The sequence below is a fragment of the Elephantulus edwardii genome, unplaced genomic scaffold (assembly GCF_000299155.1).
Source record: "Elephantulus edwardii isolate Elephantulus edwardi_28Jun2011 unplaced genomic scaffold, EleEdw1.0 scaffold00207, whole genome shotgun sequence".
In the NCBI taxonomy this organism is placed as follows: Eukaryota; Metazoa; Chordata; class Mammalia; order Macroscelidea; family Macroscelididae; genus Elephantulus; species Elephantulus edwardii.
Genome location: NW_006399957.1, coordinates 789,956 through 809,669, shown reverse-complemented (window position 1 = coordinate 809,669; position 19,714 = coordinate 789,956). Strand labels below are relative to the sequence as shown.

The 19,714-nt window shown below is 42.7% G+C and overlaps 1 protein-coding gene and 1 pseudogene across 1 annotated transcript in view; both read left to right on the top strand.

Annotated features, from left to right (window-relative positions):
- The window catches only part of ATP9B (ATPase, class II, type 9B), a 194,110-nt gene that overhangs the window by 64,942 nt on the left and 109,454 nt on the right, over positions 1 to 19,714 (top strand). Inside the window, exon 9 of the mRNA XM_006897229.1 lies at positions 11,397 to 11,477. Within this exon, the coding sequence (XP_006897291.1) occupies positions 11,397 to 11,477 (81 nt within the window). The remainder of the gene's footprint in view (positions 1 to 11,396; positions 11,478 to 19,714) is intronic.
- Positions 11,727 to 12,340, top strand: LOC102845638 (annotated as a pseudogene).

Sequence of the window (19,714 nt, the reverse complement as noted above, 5' to 3'; positions counted from 1 at the left end):
CAGGAGACGAATTGCATTGGGAAAGTCAGCTATGAGGGACCTCTCAAGAGTACTGAAGAGCAGCGACGTCAGGCTGGAGACTAAGGTGCACCTGAGCCAAGCTATACTCTTTGCAATTACGTGCTATGCATCAGAGAGTTGGACAATGAATAGGGACGATAGAACGAGAATTGATGCCTTTGAGCTTTGGTGCTGGAGATGAGTATTGAGTATATCCTGGACTGCTCGGAGAAGAAATAGGTTTGTCCTGGAAAGGGTGAAGCCTGAATGTTCCCTGGAGTCAAGGATTCTGAAGCTTCGTCTGACATACTTTGGGCATTTTGCAAGGAGGGACTGGACATCATGTTTGGCAGAGTGGAGGGGCGGCGAAGGAGAGGAAGACCTTAGATGAGATGGATCGACTCTGTGACTGGAGTGGTGGGAATAAGTGTGTTTGGGATGGCTAGGTTGGCACAGAATAGAAGGGCATTTCGAGCTCTTGTACATAGAGTCGCTATGAGTCGCAAGTGACTTGATGGCACATAACAGCAACAACAACGTTGGTGATGTGCATGTTTCTGCACGAATAGTACGTAAGGGTCATGAGACTATGGGGCCTCCTGTGGGAATAGCTTCCTGTGTAAATGTGTATGTACGTGTTTATGAGGGCTCAGTAAGTGTGGAAATGTCCATGTCATTACCCTGCTCAGGAGCTGACGCTCTGGTGCCCTTCCTGCTGTTGATGAGGCCAAAAGTGAGCAATTGGTGTATTTGATAAACAGTGTCCCAGTTTTCTTGTTAGTCTGCTTTTGTCCCCTGGATCCTGTTTTTGGGGGGTGTGTGTGTGTTGGTTTTGGTTTTGTTTTTTTCCTTACAATATTTGAAATTGTGGATGATAGGTTGGATTGGTTTGGGGACTTTGGTTTTTCCTAGCATGCTTTCCTGAAGACGGCAACTTAAACGTCCACTCTGCACTGGTGCATCCGTGCCCTCCAATCTTTACCTGGTTCTGGCCATTGTGAAACTCAGGTGGTTGGGAGCTGCTGAGGGTTCTCACGCACAGAGTGGTGTCCTCAGTAGTAGTCTCTGTATGGACAGATGTCCAGGTGTCTCCCATGGAGCCTCTGAGCCCACTGGGTGGCCCTGCCTGCTGATTGTTGCCTCATGTGCTACCAGGACTCTTTTGTGCAACTGCTGTCTCTTAACATTTAGATTTCTCTTACTGGGAGGTTGAGAAGATCTCTAGCTGTAAAAGGGGATTTCTTGTATTTTCATTTTATTAGCATCTGTCCATGCTCTCAGACCTGTTTTTCTGTTGTGTGCTTCTGAAGAGTTCTTTATATGTAAGAACCGCTAATCATTTGTCCTAGAAAGTGCAAGGAAAGCCCTACTCTGCCGTGAAAGGATGTTAATGGCACTGTGGGTTTGGGGAGTGCTGGGCTGTAATAGGGTATGGGACATTTATGGGGTCATGGAAATACTAGCATCTGATTTTGTAATGATGTATTTGTAGGTATGTGCATATATCAGAATCTTAACACTGTGCATTTTAAATATCTGCAGTTCACTGCAAAGAAGTTGTAGTTGGTGAAGTGTTGAAACCCCAGTATGTTACCATCCACCATTGTGAGCATTAGATTCTTTGCAGGCATTACATTTTATGATATTTAATGTTATAGGTACAGTTTCATCTTCATTAGCAATGTTGTTGTTGTTAAGTGCTGTCAAGTTGAATATAACTCACAACGACCCTATGAACAATTGATCTGAACTCTGTCCTTTGCTGTGTCACCCTCATCATCCCTGACACATGTGAGCGCATTGCTACAGTCACTTTGTGAATCCATCTGGGTGAGGGTCTTCCTCTCTTCTGCTGCCCTCCACCTTTCCAGACATGATGTCCCTCCACTTTTCTAAGCATGATGTCCCTCTCCAAGGATTAGCTTCTCCTAGCAACATGCCCAAAGGATGTGAGTCAAAGCTTTTACATCTTTGCTTCCAAGGGTTATTCTGGCTTCACTTTCTCAAAGATAACACTTGATTGTTCTTTTAGCGGTCGTGGCCTGTTCAGTGCTCTTTTTCCAGCACCATCGCTTTAAGGCATCAATTCTTCTGTCATCCTTCCTTATTCATTGTCCAGCTCTCATAAGCTTAACAAATGATGAAATAACAGTGGCCTAAATCATTAGCAATAACTGTGTGTCTAAACATCAGACTGTATTTTACAAAGTTAAGTAAACCACCACACAAAGCTGATTTCAAAAAGACATGCTCCGTACCCTTCAGTAACGAGGCTGATTAGGCCATAGGTGAAATAACCCTGTGGACCAGGGAAACATACTTTTTGACAGAGTCACAGGACCAAAAAAAGGAGTATTTCTCAGAAAAAAGAAAGTTTAACTTAATTCCTAACTTGGTCTTCGGTTTAAATTTGTGTATATAGCTCATAAATTGCCAAAAGAACAAATGAATCTACCTTAGAGGGAGTACAACCAGGTTGTCCTTTAAAGACAAGGATGGTGAAACTCCCTCTCATGTGCTTTGGGCATGTTATCAAGAGGCACCAGTCCTGAGAATGTTATTATGATAAACGTGGAGGAGGGTCAGAGGAAGACCCTCAGTGAAATGGATTGACACAGTGAATACAACAGTAGACTTGTGCATGGGTAGAGATGGTGAAAATGGCACATGGCAGGGCAGGGTTCAGATCTCTTGTTCACAGAGACACTATGAGTTGTCTACTAGACAGCACCTCACGTTTGGCATCATGTATACAGATATTTGTAGCCAATGAGAGCTTGGATCTCTTCTTAGATACTGTTGGAATTGATTCACTCTCAACCAGTCTGACTGTTTCTGTCTCAAATATGATGAATTTGGAGGTACTGTATCCCTTCCTGCTGGTCACAAGGGACAAGTATACATGTGATGCCCAGATTGCAAATTCAGGAAGTCTATGCTTTTCCAGAAGAACCAGTGGCCTGGAAGCCAGACTCTGCAGTGACTGTGCTTCTCCGGATGGAGGACATCAGAGCACTGAAATGTCAGTGAGTCGCTTAGTGATGTTTGTGCGGTAAGGACTGCTCCGGATGGTCGTTTATTAATGTCTGTGTTACAAGGTCTATTCCTCTGCCCTGTTACCAGCTGCCGCTTGCAGGGGCCCCACCAATGCCAGAGACAGGCTTCTGGCTTTGTGATCAAGCAGATTTATTAACATTGATGAGGTCATAGTAATTATCAATAAATCATGACTTGCTGATTTATTTCAAAAGATCCATATAGCAGTAAACAATACCATTTACATTTAATTAGTTTTATTGAACAAAAGGCAATTTTATTTGTAATGAACCACATGTTATGATTAAGGATGTATTTTAATGACCTTTAAGTAATGCAAACAAATGTTGCCCTTGACCCACTAGCAGAGGTTTGCCTACATTATTGAAAACTTGAGAATGATTTTTAAATTATTGTAAGAGGCTCTGAATGACATGCTTATCATTGCTCCATTATTCAGTCATTTGGTGTGTGAGATTCGCGTTGAGACGCACCCCTCTGGAGTGCTCTTGTGCCTATGGGAGGGATGGCTCCTGGGAGCTGACTCGCTGCTGTGAGTCAGGCCTACCCTGTTTGATGAAAGTCTCATGTTTGCAAATTACCGTGCCAGGGTCGTATTTAAATGATGAGTGATTCTCAAAACTTCCTTCATCCCAGGAATCATCTGCTTGTTTCTTAGTATCTTAGTAGTCTCCTAAGTCTAAATTTATTGGAAACTGTTACTTTATCATAGGAAGCTCTGCTGACTTAGAAGTAAGCGGGTGCACTGCCAACACAGAGGTAATGTAATTCAAGTCCACCAGCTGCTTCACAGAAGGAAGGTGGACATTCTCCTCCTTTGCTATTTACAGCCTCTTTGAAAACTCATTAAAGGGTCAGATAGGAGTCAGTTCCTACTTGACAGCACATAACAACAAATGTATTATAAAGTGTATTTCCTTATTTGCAAACTTGTTGTGTTGTTATGTGCTGTCGACTCGCCTGTGACTCATAATGACTCTATGTTTAGTAGTCCTAAACCCTGCTCTATCCTGTGCCAATCTCACTGTCTCTGACACACCTACCCCCAATATGCCAGTCACTGAATCAGCCCATTCTATTGAGGGTCTTCCTCTCCTGCGCTGTCCCTCCACACTCCCAAGCACGACATCCCTCTCTAAGGATTGGTCCCTTCTTGCAACATGTTCAAAGTATGTCAGATGAAGCTTCAGAATCCTTGACTCCAAGGAGCAGCCTGGTTTAACCCTCTCCAGGATGAACCTGTTCGTTCTCTTATCAGTCCACGGTATATTCATTACTCTTCTCCAACACCACAGCTCAGAGATATCCGTTCTCCTTCTATCATCCCTAGTCATAATCCAGCTCTCTGATGCATACCAAGTGATTGCAAAGACTGTGGCCTGGATCAGGAGCAACTTAGTCTCCAGACTGACATTGTTTCTCTTCAGTACTTTGGAGAGGTCTCTAAAAGCAGACTTTCCCATTGCAATACTTGTTTTAATTTCCTGGCTGCTGGTACCAAGAGCGTTGATTGTGGAGCCAAGCACACTGAAACTGTGAACAATCTCTATCTCTCAATCTTCACCATCTATCATGATGCTGCCAATCAGCCCAGTGGTGAGAATCCTTGTTTTCTTGATATTAAGCTTCAGTCCATATTGAAGGCTATAATCCTTGACCTTCTACAGCAAACGCGTTAGGTCCTCCTCAGTTTCAGCAAGCGCAGTTGTGCTTGACTTAATATTTTAAAAAAAATTTTTTTTCATTGCTATTTTAACTGCAGTTCACAGAAAATTTGGATTTCCATTTATTCATTGTTGCACATTTTCCTCCCTACCTCACTCCCAGTTCGCTTTTCTCTTTTAAAAAATGTGTTCATTATTGACTTAATTTTTTACAAACTTTTTTATTTTGTATTGGTTTGCTTACAAACTTTATTGTGTTTCGCATAGAAAATGGATTCTATTGAACTGCAGTCAGAACTGGGTGAACAGATGCCTGCTGTAAGAAATTCACCTGTTCTCCAAGTTGATCTAGGCTGCAGAGTTGGTGCTGCTGGCCAAAAGGTGTGCCTCTCTGGAGTTTCATATATGTCAGCAACTTCACAGGCATCTCCTGCCATTTAACTTACAGCCTCAGAAACCCAGGGAGGGTCAGCTGTGGGTCGATTCTGGCTCAGTAATAAGGAGTTTGAGTTGACTGAACTTGAGACTTTTGAGCTCTGATGAAATAGAATTGTGCTACTCACCCAAAGGTGACTTCTCTCTGATGGCTCCCATCCACCTGTGACTCTACAGGATGAGGAAGAGAAGCCTTCTTTAATGTGATTGATTGCCTTAGACGCCCAGCCAAGAGTCAGCGGTGAGAGAGAATAGACACATCCTCCACCCTCCAGTGTTTCTATTTCTAGAAATGCAGAAACTTAACAAATGCACACACACGTTTTCCAGAACCCAGGCTGGAATGTGAGTTAGCTTCCACCAGTCAGATACACTCGCAGAGTATGTAGAATGGAATGGAGCAGAGTTAGCTGCATGTCCATTTTGATGTTTTCCTACTGACAAGTGAAGCTGTGGAGATCTAGTATTTGCTGGATTTTTCCGTCATTATCCACTTCAGTATATGGCTTTGTATTTCCTGGTTTGCATTTTGTCCTGTTCATGCAGAATCTTTCTATAACTTCGGAGGCTTGTTTTGGGGGTGTAGTCACCTCTGGTCCGCTTTAACTGGCTTTGACGTGGACTTGGATCCATTCTCCATCATGTGATCTCCCACCACAAGCATGTAACTGTAAAAAGAGCAAGGGTTTGTGTGGTGATGGCTATATCTGACCTTTTCCAACTTCACAAAGGGGAACTGTCCCTATCAACAGCATAAACCCCATTCCCATCAGGCAAGTCAGATATGTTTCCCCACTCTCCTGTAACTATTTCTACTCATCCCAGTACCAATCTTACTGCTTTACAGGGTCGAAAATCTGATGCAGTAGCTCACAGACTACAAAGAACCACATTTGGGGAAGTCAGAAGGCTATAATTCACGTTAGTAACAGGATACGGTCAGAATAGCTTCCAAAATGTCTTCACAGGAGCCTTGAGCCTCGCAGCTTTTAGGACAGTGTTCCAAAGATCTCAGTCCTGCCAGTTATAGCTCTTCCGTCCCCTCAGTCCTCCAACAGTCATGGACAAAGGCTCTTAGCTCTGGTTCAGTGTTACAGCAGTCCCAAGGACTGATTGTGGCTAGAAGCACATTCCATGTTGTTCTTGCTAACTCTGAGAATGCAGAGGAGGTGCTGGTCTCTCAGGACAGTCAAGCCAGGAAATTTCCGTGTGTCTCTGTCTCTTCTAAGCTATTTGCTGTAAAATGAGTTTTAGTTGAACTTTTCCTCTTATTTGAGTTGTTGTTTCCTATTAGTGTTGTTAGTAAATCATTCTGTTGTTGTTCAGAAATCTGTACTTGGAGTGTCAAGGGTTTATTGTTCAAAGTGGCTTTCCTGTCCATCGATTGACTTTGACTTTGGATGCTTGGGAGCACATGAATGTGGTATGTTGATCTGTCCAAGAATACGTTGACTAGTATCACCAATGAATTGAACAGATTCAGCAGCAGATTTTGAGAATCTCACCACAAGGAAGAGCTGACTTGGGACTGCTAACCTATGGAACCAGAACCTGAGACCTCTGTCCAATTTTCTAGAGAACTTGGATGGAGATGCCATAATTGGAGCTCTGGTGGCCTAGTGGTAAGAATCTGCACTGTAGTCCCGAAGGTAATCCAGTTTGATTCTATCAGCTGCTCTGTGGGATCAAGATGGGCAGTCTCCTCTCATGCAGTTATTACCTCTGAAAACCCGCTGCGCTGGAGGGTCAACTATCAGTTGGTTCTGAGTTGATTGTCCATAACAACAACAAGGGAGCTTTGTATCACTGGCCTAAGCTGTGATCCTGAAAGTTAAAGGGCCAGTGACTGTGCTTATGAAGCTGCTTGGACTGAGAAATTGTATCCTTTTTAACTTCCTTAATAAGCCCCATAATTGTGAAGATGATTCTGTGTGATTTGTGAACTAGTCCATTGGATTTGAACCCAGTAGAGCAGTAAGATTGGTGTTGGAATTAGTAGAATGAGGTGCAGGAGCATGGGGGACATGTCTGAGCTCATGGCAGTTGGTTTTGTGTTATGGATGCTATTGATAGGGCACTTCCTTTTGTGGAGTTAGTAGAGGTCCAACTACGTCGTTCCCATGCTGCCTTTCTTCTTTTTACAGTCCTCTTATAGGAAATTTTCCTTAGACTTTGACAGGACACAGATGCTGTACAACAAAGACAGGAGAAACCAAATGAAACAGATAAAATGATAATCATGGAATCCTGAACTTTAAAGAAAGATATAAAGAAAGGGGCTAATCATTGCCAGAAGAATCTGAATGGAAGCTGTAAACAAGAGGACAGATGGGTCAGTGAATTGTCAACTGTCCCGACAAAATGCAGCTTTTTTAATTTTTATAATCAGCATTTTGATTGGGACAGCCACCAGACTTTCCTGTGACTGCACCAGTGCCCACATAAGGTGTTGGCAACAAGAAAACAACTGTACTCAGCCGTGCCTGTACTTATGCAACCCTACCTTCTGAGTGAAGGCCTCCCCACCTGTTCCTGCATCACCTAACAAACAATTGATAGTGGCCAACACCAGCCCAGATTGCCCTCATCAGCCCCATGTGAGCAGTGATCCACACGTACACTTCTGTTCTCTCACATCCCCACCAGGGGAAAGGTGATAAATACTTGGATGGTGGCAGACTCATAAGGAGGACCCACAAGCTCAAAATATCAAAGCAAACTAAAGCAAAACAGTGAAACACAGAAGCATATGATTTCCAACTAGGCACAAATAAAATGATCGTATAGTCTTTGGGAGCAAATACATAACCCAAGTTCACAGTAAGAACCAAGACTACTCTCTCTCCTTTTCTCCTGACAGCGTGCTGTAAGATCTGGTTTCAGCCCTGCTTTCTGGGCTCCTTTCCCCATCCCTCTTCTTTCTTTTTTAACTTTAATTCTTTTGCATGGCCCACCTTTCACTATCTATGTGTCTGTTCTATTGCCTTAATAAAAAGTTTTCACTTAGTTTGCTAAAAAAAAAATTAGATCAGGCAAGTAACCCATAAAAGAGACCAAAATACAGAACCAGGAATTCTTCCTGAGGAGGCAAGGACAGTAGAACTACTAGGAAGGAATTAACAAGGACAGTAGTTGGTTTTGTTTGTTTTGAGGCGATCAACTTGATAGTCCCTCAATCATTCTGAACCTTGCCCTGTCTCACGTCATTCTCGTGACCTCTCAGGCGCAAGCCCATTGGTATAGTCACTATGACAGTCCGTCTTGCTGAGGAATTGTCTCTCTCTCACCCTCCACCTTTCTCAACAGGATACCTTCTTCATAGGGTCCCTCCTGAAAATATGCCCAAAGTTTATATTTAATATATATATTCAAGAGGAAATGCCACCATCTTTGCCTATAAGGAGGACCCTAACCTCCTCCAGCACTACAATTCAAAGGAATCAGTGCTATTTAATGTCATCCTTATTCATTATCCAACTTTTAGATGCATAGGAGGCAGTCAGAAATACCATGGCTTGAATCAAGTACACCATAGACTTTAAACTGGCATTATTGCTATTTAGCACTCTGGAGAAGTATTTGAAGGAGATTTTCTCGAAGCAATGATATTTAGATATTTTTGATAGAATGGAAGAGAGATTCCCCAAAGACGAGTTGGGAGATTTTCCTGAGATGTCTCTTCCTGACTCAAGTCTAGAAGCCATCTGCAGGTGACACCTTATTACCTTACATGTGAATGAGGTGGATAGAGAAGCTAGACTTTCGTCAGAGAGTGAAGAGAAGCGTGCACAAAGGGAGGCCCCAGACTCTTCAGATCAGCATCCGTGTGAGACAACAAGCAAAGTGCCAGCTGTGTCATGCACCGATGTCACTGACTAGGACTAATGTCATCATTTGTCTTCTGTCTCATTTAAATGCTAGATTTTATTTTATTAATTTTAGTGAACATTTACAGAAATTTTGAATTTCCATTTATTCATTGTTGCACTTTTCTCCCTGCCCAGCCCTCCCTCCCGTCCCCAGTTCACATATCTCTTTGAAAAGTAAAAGAAAAATTCTTTCTTTAGTATACAATCCCCCCACCCCTCCCACCACCCCGAGTACACTCCACTATGCAACATTCATTCTGGACTCTTGTGATAACCATAATATCATATGGTTAACCTATCATATATCCCTTTTAAGTGTTAGATTTTTAAAGACCTTTTAATAAATATAGATATTTTTGGGAGTTGCTGTTTATGTTTGTCCAATTTTCTGATAACCTATTAATATTAAAAATAACAGTTAAATGCAAGAATTAAATGACTTTTAAAACATTACCTGAAAAGCTTGCAAATAGAATAATTGTTTATGAAAATACTTTATATTACTTAAGTTCCATCTGAATCAATTTGAAAAATACACCACCGTATTTGGATTTTAACCAGTGTAGTTGGTTACTTTACATCTAGATTATTCTTGACAATCTTTCACATATGCCCTTTAGAATTTTATCCACTAATATTGAAGTATAAAGGCTTGTTTCATAAGCATGGGAGGACCACACAGAAAAAAAAATAGAGTAACTTTAGTCTTCTGATGAGCACCTGATCAAATACAGATGGGTGTGGAATATAGCTTTGCCAAAATTTAGTATTGTCAAGTTCTTGGTAACCTGATAAAAAGAATTCTATCTTTAAAAAAATGTATTGTCAATACGGTTTTCGCTTAAATAGCTTATTTTAATAGAATACTTTTTAAAATTAAACATAGAAATTGAGGGCCATTATACATAGTTTCTTGATTATAATATAAGCTCTTCACGGTGTTGTCCGGAGGTTTCTGATGCCATAAATAGAGTCACCCAAAATATTTGGTTTCCTGCTTCAAGCTCTAGTTTTGTCAGAGTAGCTGCATTGTGCATAGGCAGAGCATTCCTGTTCTTTAAATGTAGATCGAGAACCTGTGAGTGTAGATGGTGGAGTTCTGATAGGGACACAAGGGAGAGTGCAGATGAAAGCTCTGACAGGGATGGTGGGGAATGTGTGGATCATAGAGTTGAGACAGAATCTGGGGGACATGTAAGTGGAAGAACAATGGCAGTGACCCTGGGAGAGTGTCTAGGAAGATTGATAAGGAAGGAGAACGAAAAATGAGCTGCGATAGATACACCGGGGAGTATATCGCTGGAAGAGTTATGACAAGGACATGAGGGAGCGTATAGATGGAGGAGCTGTGACAGAAACATTGGGAGAGTGGATGGGCTCTGATGAGGACACTGAGGAGAGTGTCGATGGTGGACATATGACAGGGACATGGGAGAGCATTGGTGGCGAGTGTCCATGCATGAATTGTGGTGAGTGCACTGGGGAGAGTGTGAGGGGACCCTAGGGAGAGTACATGATGGAGACAATGAGAAGAGTGTAGCTGGAGGAGCTGTGAAGGGTGCACTAGAGAGTGAACTTGATAAACTGATGAGTGAAGAGTGAGTGATGGAGACAATGAGGAGAGACTAGCCGGAGCGACTGTGACAGGGACACTGTGCGGGACACTAGAGAGTGTACGTGTTAAACTGATGAGTGCACTGGGGAGAGTGTATCTGGAGGGGCTGTGACAGGGACACCGTGGGAGAGGACATGATGGAGACAATGAGAGAATAGCTGCACGGACTGTGACAGGGACACTGGGAGAGTGTAGCTGGGAAGATGTGATGGGGACACTGACAAGAGTGTACCTGGAGGAGCTGTGAACATGACAGTGGTAGGATGAAGGTGGTGGAGATGTGATGGAACAGTGGGAGAGAGTAGATAGTAAGGCTTTGATGGGGACACCAAGAAAGTGGTTGTAAAACTGGGTAGCTAGCTAGTACAGACATACCTGTGGAATTTATTAAAATGCTGGATTTTTTAAACTTCCGTAGAAAGAACATGATGGTTCTTGAGTTGCACCATGCGCTCTGATGGCCATATTGTTGCATGGGCCTCCTGGAGCCTTGAACTGGGTCACGCTTCCTCTGGGTCTTGAGTTCACCAGCATGGTCAGAGAATTGGATGGCGGCATGGGTTTGTGTAACGAGTCTGTGGGTTCACCTGATCTTGTGTGTTGTATTTCCTTCTTGTGTTGGTGCACAAGTTGAGTACCAATTTCATTAGTAATGTTTGGTGTATGATACCTCAGCATTTAAGCTGGTCACGGACAAGTATGGGAGTACTGGGTCTGTTGTCATGATGGTGCTGACACAGATGTTTTGTATTTCAGGACCTCTTCTCCATCAGTGCTTATGTATATGCCCAGAGGCCACAACTGGACATTCATAGTTTTGAAGGGACATTTACCAGGGTAAGTGGCATTATCTGTTCAGTTCCACATTTTCATTGTGCCTATAAAATATAATTAGCAGACCTGTACTTTGAAATGTAATTAAGTTAAAAGTCAACTCAGATACATTTGGAACTAGAAAAGCAAAAACTTTAGGGGCATTTCAAGTTCTTAAATTTCTGTATGAAATTCCTTTAATAGAAATTTTCAAAGCAGTTTTTCTAATTCTGTAGCAGAGTCTGTATTGAAAATAGCCTCCCATAAAATATTATGAGTCGGTTCTGCGGGTCCTGGCCCCGCACCACCTCGCCTCCATGCTCCTGAGCATCCGCGCCCTTCGTTCTCTGCACTGTGCCCCAGAAGGGCCTCCAGCTTTAAGAAGACAAGCATGGTGTCGACTTCCCAGCGAATGAGGGTAAGTTCCAAGCCTGAACTCACGGAAGAGCAGAAGCAGGAAATCCGAAAAGCTTTTGATCTCTTTGATGCTGATGGAAATGGCACCATCGAAGTCAAAGAACTTAAGGTGGCAATGAGGGGCCCTGGGCTTTGAGCCCAAGAAAGGAGAAATCAAGAAAATGATCAGTGAGATTGATAAGGAAGGAGAATGAAAAATGAGCTTCAATGATTTCTTGACTTTTATGACTCAGAAAATGTCTGAAAAAGATACCAAAGAAGAAATCCTGAAAGCTTTCAAACTCTTGGATGATGGTGATGAGACTGGAAGGATATCTTTCAAAAATCTGAAACGTGTGGCGAAGGAGTTGGGTGAGAATCTCACTGATGAAGAACTTCAGGAAATGATTGATGAGGCAGATCGTGATGGAGACGGAGAAGTCAGTGAGCAAGAGTTCCTGCGGATCATGGAGAAGACGAGCCTTTACTAACGCAGCCTCCACTCCTCCACGCACACTCCGCTGAGTCCAGTGCCTGCCTTCATGTGCAGCCTCTTTCTAGGACACCCAGCCATTTCTCCCCACCAACGCCCCGCTATGACGTTAGCACCAATATCTTATCTTTTCTCCATTTCACTGGGTTCTTTGATGGCTAAGTTCTTTGTAAAATGACCCGTGATCATTTGGCCCTAGCCTAAGGCAGACCCAGAGAGCATTAGAATGGAGAAAATGAAGAAGAGGATTGGAAAGGTTTCTCCCACCTTCATCCTTCCTCTCACACATTCTCACAAACATCTAAACACAGGACAGCTCCATAGACAAGCACAGATTCTCCTGCTGCCACAAGCAACAGACACGCTTTGGTGGTTTCTTATTCATAGTAGACTGAAGGTCTCTCTCAGACAAACTCTGGTGAGTCTCACTGGCATAGTGTTTAGAATCTCACGTGCGCTTAGTGTTTTGGGTCTGGTCTTAAAAAAATAAAACCTGCTTTCTAAGGATGAAAAAAAAATATTTTGAGTCAGTGAAATGAAATAATTCCATTATTGCAGTTTTTCTTTTGCACAAGAATTAATTTGATATCCACATTATTTCTATATTTGTATTAACCACTTCAGTGATTGCATGTGTATATATTTTTTAATGTGATATGTCTGTTGCATTCTACATACTTTTCATTATTATAGAGGTTTGCTGTAATTTGAAGTACCCTATGACAATTTATAGGACTTGAAGGATTCAAAACCTTTTCATTTTTAAGAGATTTAATATGTGACTATTTTTTAATTGCTGCGATTAGTCTAAATAATTTCTGTTGGTACCCTCCTTTGTGTCAGACCTGATCAGGAAAGCCCATGTCATTTTAAAGAATATAATATGTAGTGTATGCAGGTGACAAGCAGACAGCTCCAACACCCGTCGAGTCGATTCCACTCACACCAGCCCTGGAGGACTGGGGGACTTCCCCATGGGGTTTCTAAGGCTGTGATGTTTGTGAAAGCAGACTGCCTTGTCTTTCTTCTTTGGAATGACTGTGGGGTTTAAATACCAACCTTTCAATCACAGTCCAGTGCTCAGCCTAGTCCACCACCAGGGCTCCTTGTGAAAATTGTAGGAATACAAAATGGAGAAAACCTGTGAGGTGTGTGGTGTGATGGACACTGTCCTGTAGCTGTGGTTGTAGATGTGCTGCAGAGTGTGGTGGGTGTGATGATGCTGTCCTGTAACGTCATCTGGCTCAGTCCTGCAGTAGCTGTGTTTACACGGTGCTCAGGAAGCTCCTTGAGAGTCGCGGTGGCACTCTCTCTACTCTCTAGGCCGTTGGTGAAACGCTGGTGGTTCAGCCAGGTAATTATGGGAGAAAAGACCTTGTGCTCTCCTGCAGAAAAGGTGGCAGGCAGCCTTGAAAACTGTGGACAGCTCAGCTCTCATTCACCAGCAGTTCCTGGGAGTTGAAAACTACTCCTGACACCACCACCACCAGCAACGATGGAGCCCAGAGAAGCACACTTGTCCTGGTAACAGTGATTATAGAATGAGTTCTCAAGGAAGATGAGAAAGCATTTATTAGGAAAAAGGCAAGTTCTCATTAAAGACAGTTTAGAGTATTCAAGAAAAAAGTTAAAAAACCCTTGTGGAATAATCATCTTAAAGAGCTGCTATTAATGTTAGCTGCACCACTGTTGAAATTCAGCCACTGTTCGCAGTCTGAAATAGTGTATGCTTTCTTCCTTTCTGCTCATAGATTTCTTTTGCAGAATGTTCTGAGTGGGTTTACTAGACAATACATGAAGCCAGTTGAAGCTACAGTGAAAGAAAGGAGAAAGGAGAGAACCCATTTGGCTGACATTACGAGTCCATGTGGAGAAGGGTATGACTGATAGACAAGGGAGTGCTGGGCACAGCTGGAGGCTGGAGCTGTGTTCTGGAGGAAGTACAGGGAAGCAGCTGAAGGATCTTTAACCTGGAAGGAACCTGAGAGCATTGTTGTGTAAAAAGTGTCTGTTGTTGTTGTGTACCATAGAGTTAGAACTGACCCATAACGGACCCTCTGGCAGGTTTTCAGAGGCTGTTAATCGCATAAGAAGAGCTTGCCCATCCTTCTGCAGAGCAGCTGGTGGCATCGAACGAGGTGTCTTCAGGGTTACAGCACAACTTCTTACCACTAGGCCACCAGGATGTGTTATGAGACCTAAATAAATGCAAAAATGTTCCCTTTTCATGGATAGAAAGACTCAATATGATGAAAATGGTAATCCTACCAAAAGCAATCTACATGTTTAATGCAATCCCAATACAGATTCCAAATTCATTTTTCAAAAAGATAGACAAGGCAGGCAGCAAACTTATTTGAAAAGAAAGACACCTTAAATAAGCAAAGCACTTTTGAAAAACAAGAATGAAGTGGGAAGCATAGCACTCCCTGGTCTCAAAACCTACTACACAGTGGTAATAACGAAAACAGCATGGTGGTGGTACTATCAAAGGCACACAAACAAATGGAACAGAATCAAGAACCCAGAAATTAACCCCTCTATCTATGGTCAACTGATATTTGACAAGAAAATAAAACCTACCAAATGGGGAAACAACAACCTCTTCAACAGATGGTGCCTGCAAAACTGGACTGCCACCTGCAGAAAGCTGAAGCAGGATGCACACCTCTGACCATACATAGAAATCCACTCAACGTGGATCAGAGAACTAGGGGTAAACCCAAACCATAAAGATCATAAAAGACAAAGTGGGACCAAGCTTAGAAAGCCGAGTCCATGGTATAGAAATGCTGACAAATACAGCCAGAAACACCCAGGAGAGGATAAAATGAATGAATGAGACCTTCTAAAGATACTGTGTGCATTAAAAACATTTTCCAAAAGGGCGAAAAGAAAACCTGATGACTGGGAAAAAGCATTTGACAATACCATCTCAGACGGATCTCTTCCAGTCAGTCGGCCAGGTGGATGTCCTCCAGATTTCTTGGTACAGTTTAGTGAGCACATCCAGGACAGTGTCTGTTTGTTGAAATATGTCAGTTGGTATGCTATCAATTCCTGGGACCTTGTTTTTTGCCAGTTCCTTCAGAGCAGCTTGACCTTCTTCCTTCATCACAGGCTCTTGCTTATACGTTATTTCATGAGATTCTTCTGTGTCAGCCAATTCTTTTTGGTGAAGTATATTCCTCCCATCTTCTTTTAATGATTCCTGGATCATTTAATATTCTGCCCAAAGCATCCTTAAGTATTAAAACTTGAGGTGTGAATTTGCTCCTCAATTCCTTCAGCTTAAGAAATAAAGAGGGATGAAGGTGTGCAGGGGGAGGGGGAGATTAATCATGGAGTTGTACAATTTGATGGGAAATTGGAAGATGCTGTTCTGAAAAACAATGTATTCAAATTTTGTAAATAAAGTAGTATAAAACGAAACAAACATTATTCCTATCAACATCAGACAGTTAAAAATTCCCTTTAGAATAAGACTTAAAGAAAGATAGTCATTTGGCTTAAAAAAAAAAAAAAGAAAAATACTGATTGAGTTCGGCCTTTTTGATATTCTGATTCCAGCTCTTTGCACTTTTCATTATACTTTGCTTTGTCTTCTTGTGCTGCCTTTTGAAATCTTGTTTAGCTCCTTCATTTCTTGATTTCTTTCCTTTGCGTTGAATTCTTGACATTCTAGTGCAATATTCAGAGTCTCATCTGACATCCATCTTAGTCTTTTTTTTCCTCTTCTGTGTTTGTAATGACCTTTTGCATTCTTCATGTAAGATTTTTTTTTTATTATTTCCTCCCACAGCTCATCTGGTCTTTGTTCATTAGTGTTCAAGGGCTAAAATCTATTCCTGACATGGTTTTGAAATTCAAGTGAGATACACTCAAGGTCAAATTTTGGTTCCCGTGGGTTTGATTTAAACTTCTTTAGCTTCAGCTTGAACTTGCATATGATTAGTTGGTGGTTCTGTTTTATACCACCTGGCCAGAAGGCTGAGACCTATGAATAGGAATGTGGCATCAGGATTGGAGGAAGACTCATCAATAACCTGCATTATACAGATGACACAACCTTGCTTGCATTTTTTTAATGCTTCCTGAATCATTCAGTATTCTGCCCATAGCCTCCTTAAGCATTGCAACTCATTTAGCTTAAGAAATGTTGAATGAATTTGGCCCTTTTGGTTTTCTGACTCCAGCTCCTTGCACATTTTGTTATAATACTTTTCTAAGCTGCCCTTAGAAATCTTCTACTCAGCTCCTTAACCTCTTGATTTCTCCCCTTTGCTTTGCCTTCCCAGCGCGCTAGTGCAATATTCAGAGTCTCTTCTGATACCCATTTTCTTCTTCCTTCTTTGTAATGACCTTTTGTTTTCTTCATCGACGATATTCTTAATATCTTCCCACAGCTCGTCTGGTCTTTTTTATTAGTGTTCAAGGCCTTAAACCTGTTCCTGAGTTTTTAAATTCAGTAAAATAGATTCACGATCAAATGTTGGTTCTTGTAAATATGATTTAATCTTCTTTATCTTTAATTTGAACTTGGATATGAGTAGTTGATCGTCTGTTCCACAATCAGCACCTGGCCTAGTTTTCACTGTTGATATTAATGGAATCGATCTGATTCCTGTGCATACCATCAGGTGAAATTATATCATGTGTAGCTAGCAGTTGGAATTCAATATAATCACTGAAAACAAAAAATACCAGAAGAATATCTATTTGTACTTTATTGTCTATGCAAAGTCATTTCACTGTGTACATCATGACAAGTTGTGGCTGACATTGAGAAAAGTGGGAATCCCAGAGCACTTGATTGTGTTAATACAGAACCTATACCTGGACTGGGTGGCTGTTGTGCGAACAGAGCAGGGGAACACTGTATGGTTTAAAATTGAGAAAGGAGTCTGTCAGGTTTGTATTCTTTCTCTGTACCTGTTCCATCTGTATGCTGAGCAAGTCATCCGAGAAGCTGAACTCTGTGAAGAAGAGGAAGACTCATCAGTAACCTGCATTACACAGATGGCACAACCTTGCTTGCTGAAAGTGAGGAGGACTTGAAACACTTGTTGCAGATCAAGGAATGCAGCCTTAGGCATGGATTGAATCACTGTCAAGAAAACAAAGATTCTTACCATTGGAACAGTAGGCAGTGTCATGGTGGATGAAGAAGAGATTGAAACTGTTAACAACTTCTTCTTACGTGGATCCACAGTTAACACCGTTGGTACCAGCAGTCTAGAAAGGAGACACATTGCAGTGGGAAAGTCTGCAGTTAGGGACCTTTACAAAATACTATGGAATAATGTCAGTTTGAGGACTAAGGTGCATCTGATTCAGACCATAGTCTTTCTGGTTATTTCTTGTACATCTGAGAGCTGGACAATGAATAAAGATGACAGGAGAATTGATGCCTTTGAGCTGTGGTGTTGGAGAAGGGCACTGAACATCCGGTGGACATTCAAGAGAACAAACAGATACGTCTTGGAGAGGGAGCAGCAGGAGAGTGCTTTGGAGGAAAGGACGATAAGGCTTCACCTCATATCCTTCGGGCATGTTTCTAGGAAGGCCTGTTCCTTGATTCTTGTAATGGTGGAGTTGGCACAGGAAAGGAAGACCCTCGACCGGGTGGACTGACATGGTGACCACCACAGTGTGCTGTAGTGTGCCTGGAAGTGTGCAGATGGCACAGGATATGACAGGCTCAGATCTGCTGTTTATAGGGTCTCTATGAGTCGTACTCAACTCTACACCTAACAGCAGTGATTACTGATGCTTTCACTGGGCATTTTGAACAATCAGGTACCTTTGTTCTTAAGAGTAACATTAAGAAAAGGAGAACATAGATTCTTATGTTCTGTTTCATCCATTTACACGCTTTAAGGTGCTGCCAAGTTGGAAGACTCCTTGCCCTTCCCAGAGGTCTCCAAGGCTGTAATGCACACGGGTGGGTACTATGCACCCTTACCTTCCAGAGCTGCTGGCAGCTTTGAGCCCCCAGAACTCCCTAAGGAAGTAGAGCAAATTCATTCACCTTCCTGAGGGGACAGACTTGTTGGCAGTTCTGTTTTCTACACAGGGTTTCATGTAGATACACACTTTGCAAGCAGTGTCTACTTCTCAAAACAATGCCAAGGCAGACCAGCTTGCTGACAATGCAGTATTTTCTGTTATGTAAATGACTCATAATCTTATTATTGATCTTGTTAACTTCAGTTACTGTTCCAGACTTACCTATTCTCTCTGCAGTCTGGATTTTGAAGCTCCAGCTAGTCTTCAACAGTAGCTGTGTGTCTCTGTGGTCCTTGAGCACCCTGTTTGCCTTTCATCGTCTTCATCACACACCTTCTGTTTGAATTTCTCCTGCAAACCACTGCACACTTACCATTGTGCATGTCCTCCCCAGTCAAAACGCTCTACTTCTAAAAAGCACATCTCTATTATAGGGTGCATTATTGAGAAATCAGCTTGAAACTGTAACCATTTCCATTCTCCCCTAAAGCAGATTTTATCTAGCCATGAACTGTAACATTACTCAGGAGGCAACCAAAGAGAAGGCTGTTTAGAGATAATTCTTTCCTGTCTTCACCATCTTTATTTGGTACTAGATGAGTCTGGCAAAGAAATATCTTTTGCAGTCATTTTCTTGTTATTAGAAAAATGTTTAATGTTTAGAGTCTGTTGTTGCTATACTGGAATTTAAAGAAGAAAGCATACATGCCATGTGCTCTTCAACATCCCATTGTCAGAAAGAGGCCATGACGCCAGTGGTTGGGTTTGCAGCAAGGCCAGCAGGGCCCGCTGGTGTGTACCTGCCTTCATCCCAAGCGCCTGGCGCTGAGTCACACCCCTGCGTTCTTGTGGCCTGCAGAATAAGGACATGTGTTGCTGGCTGACCCCTCCATCGTGTGTCCACTATCTCTGAAGGGCACTGAGGTGGGCGGCCCCCAGGAAGCTGAGCTCCCTTACCCTGAGCAGCAGCAGACTCCTGTTCCTGTCTATCAGGAACAAAACCACTCCAGTGAGGACTTGAGGACACATTGCAGGTGTCTGTGCTGTCCTGTGAACGGGTCAGGCCATTAGGGCTGCAGGGCATCGCTCACCTGCTCTGTCCACATCATTCCCAGAGAACCAGTGACGCCTCTGCATGAAGTGGGTGCTGGCCACCTCCACGTTTTGTCCCAGGGAACCAGTGACGCCCCTGCGTGAAGTGGGTGCTGGTCACCTCCACGTTTTGTCCCAGGGAACCAGTGACACCTCTGCGTGAAGTGGGTGCTGGTCACCTCCACGTTTTGTCCCAGGGAACCAGTGACGCCTCTGCGTGAAGTGGGTGCTGGCCACCTCCACGTTTTGTCCCAGGGAACCAGTGACGCCT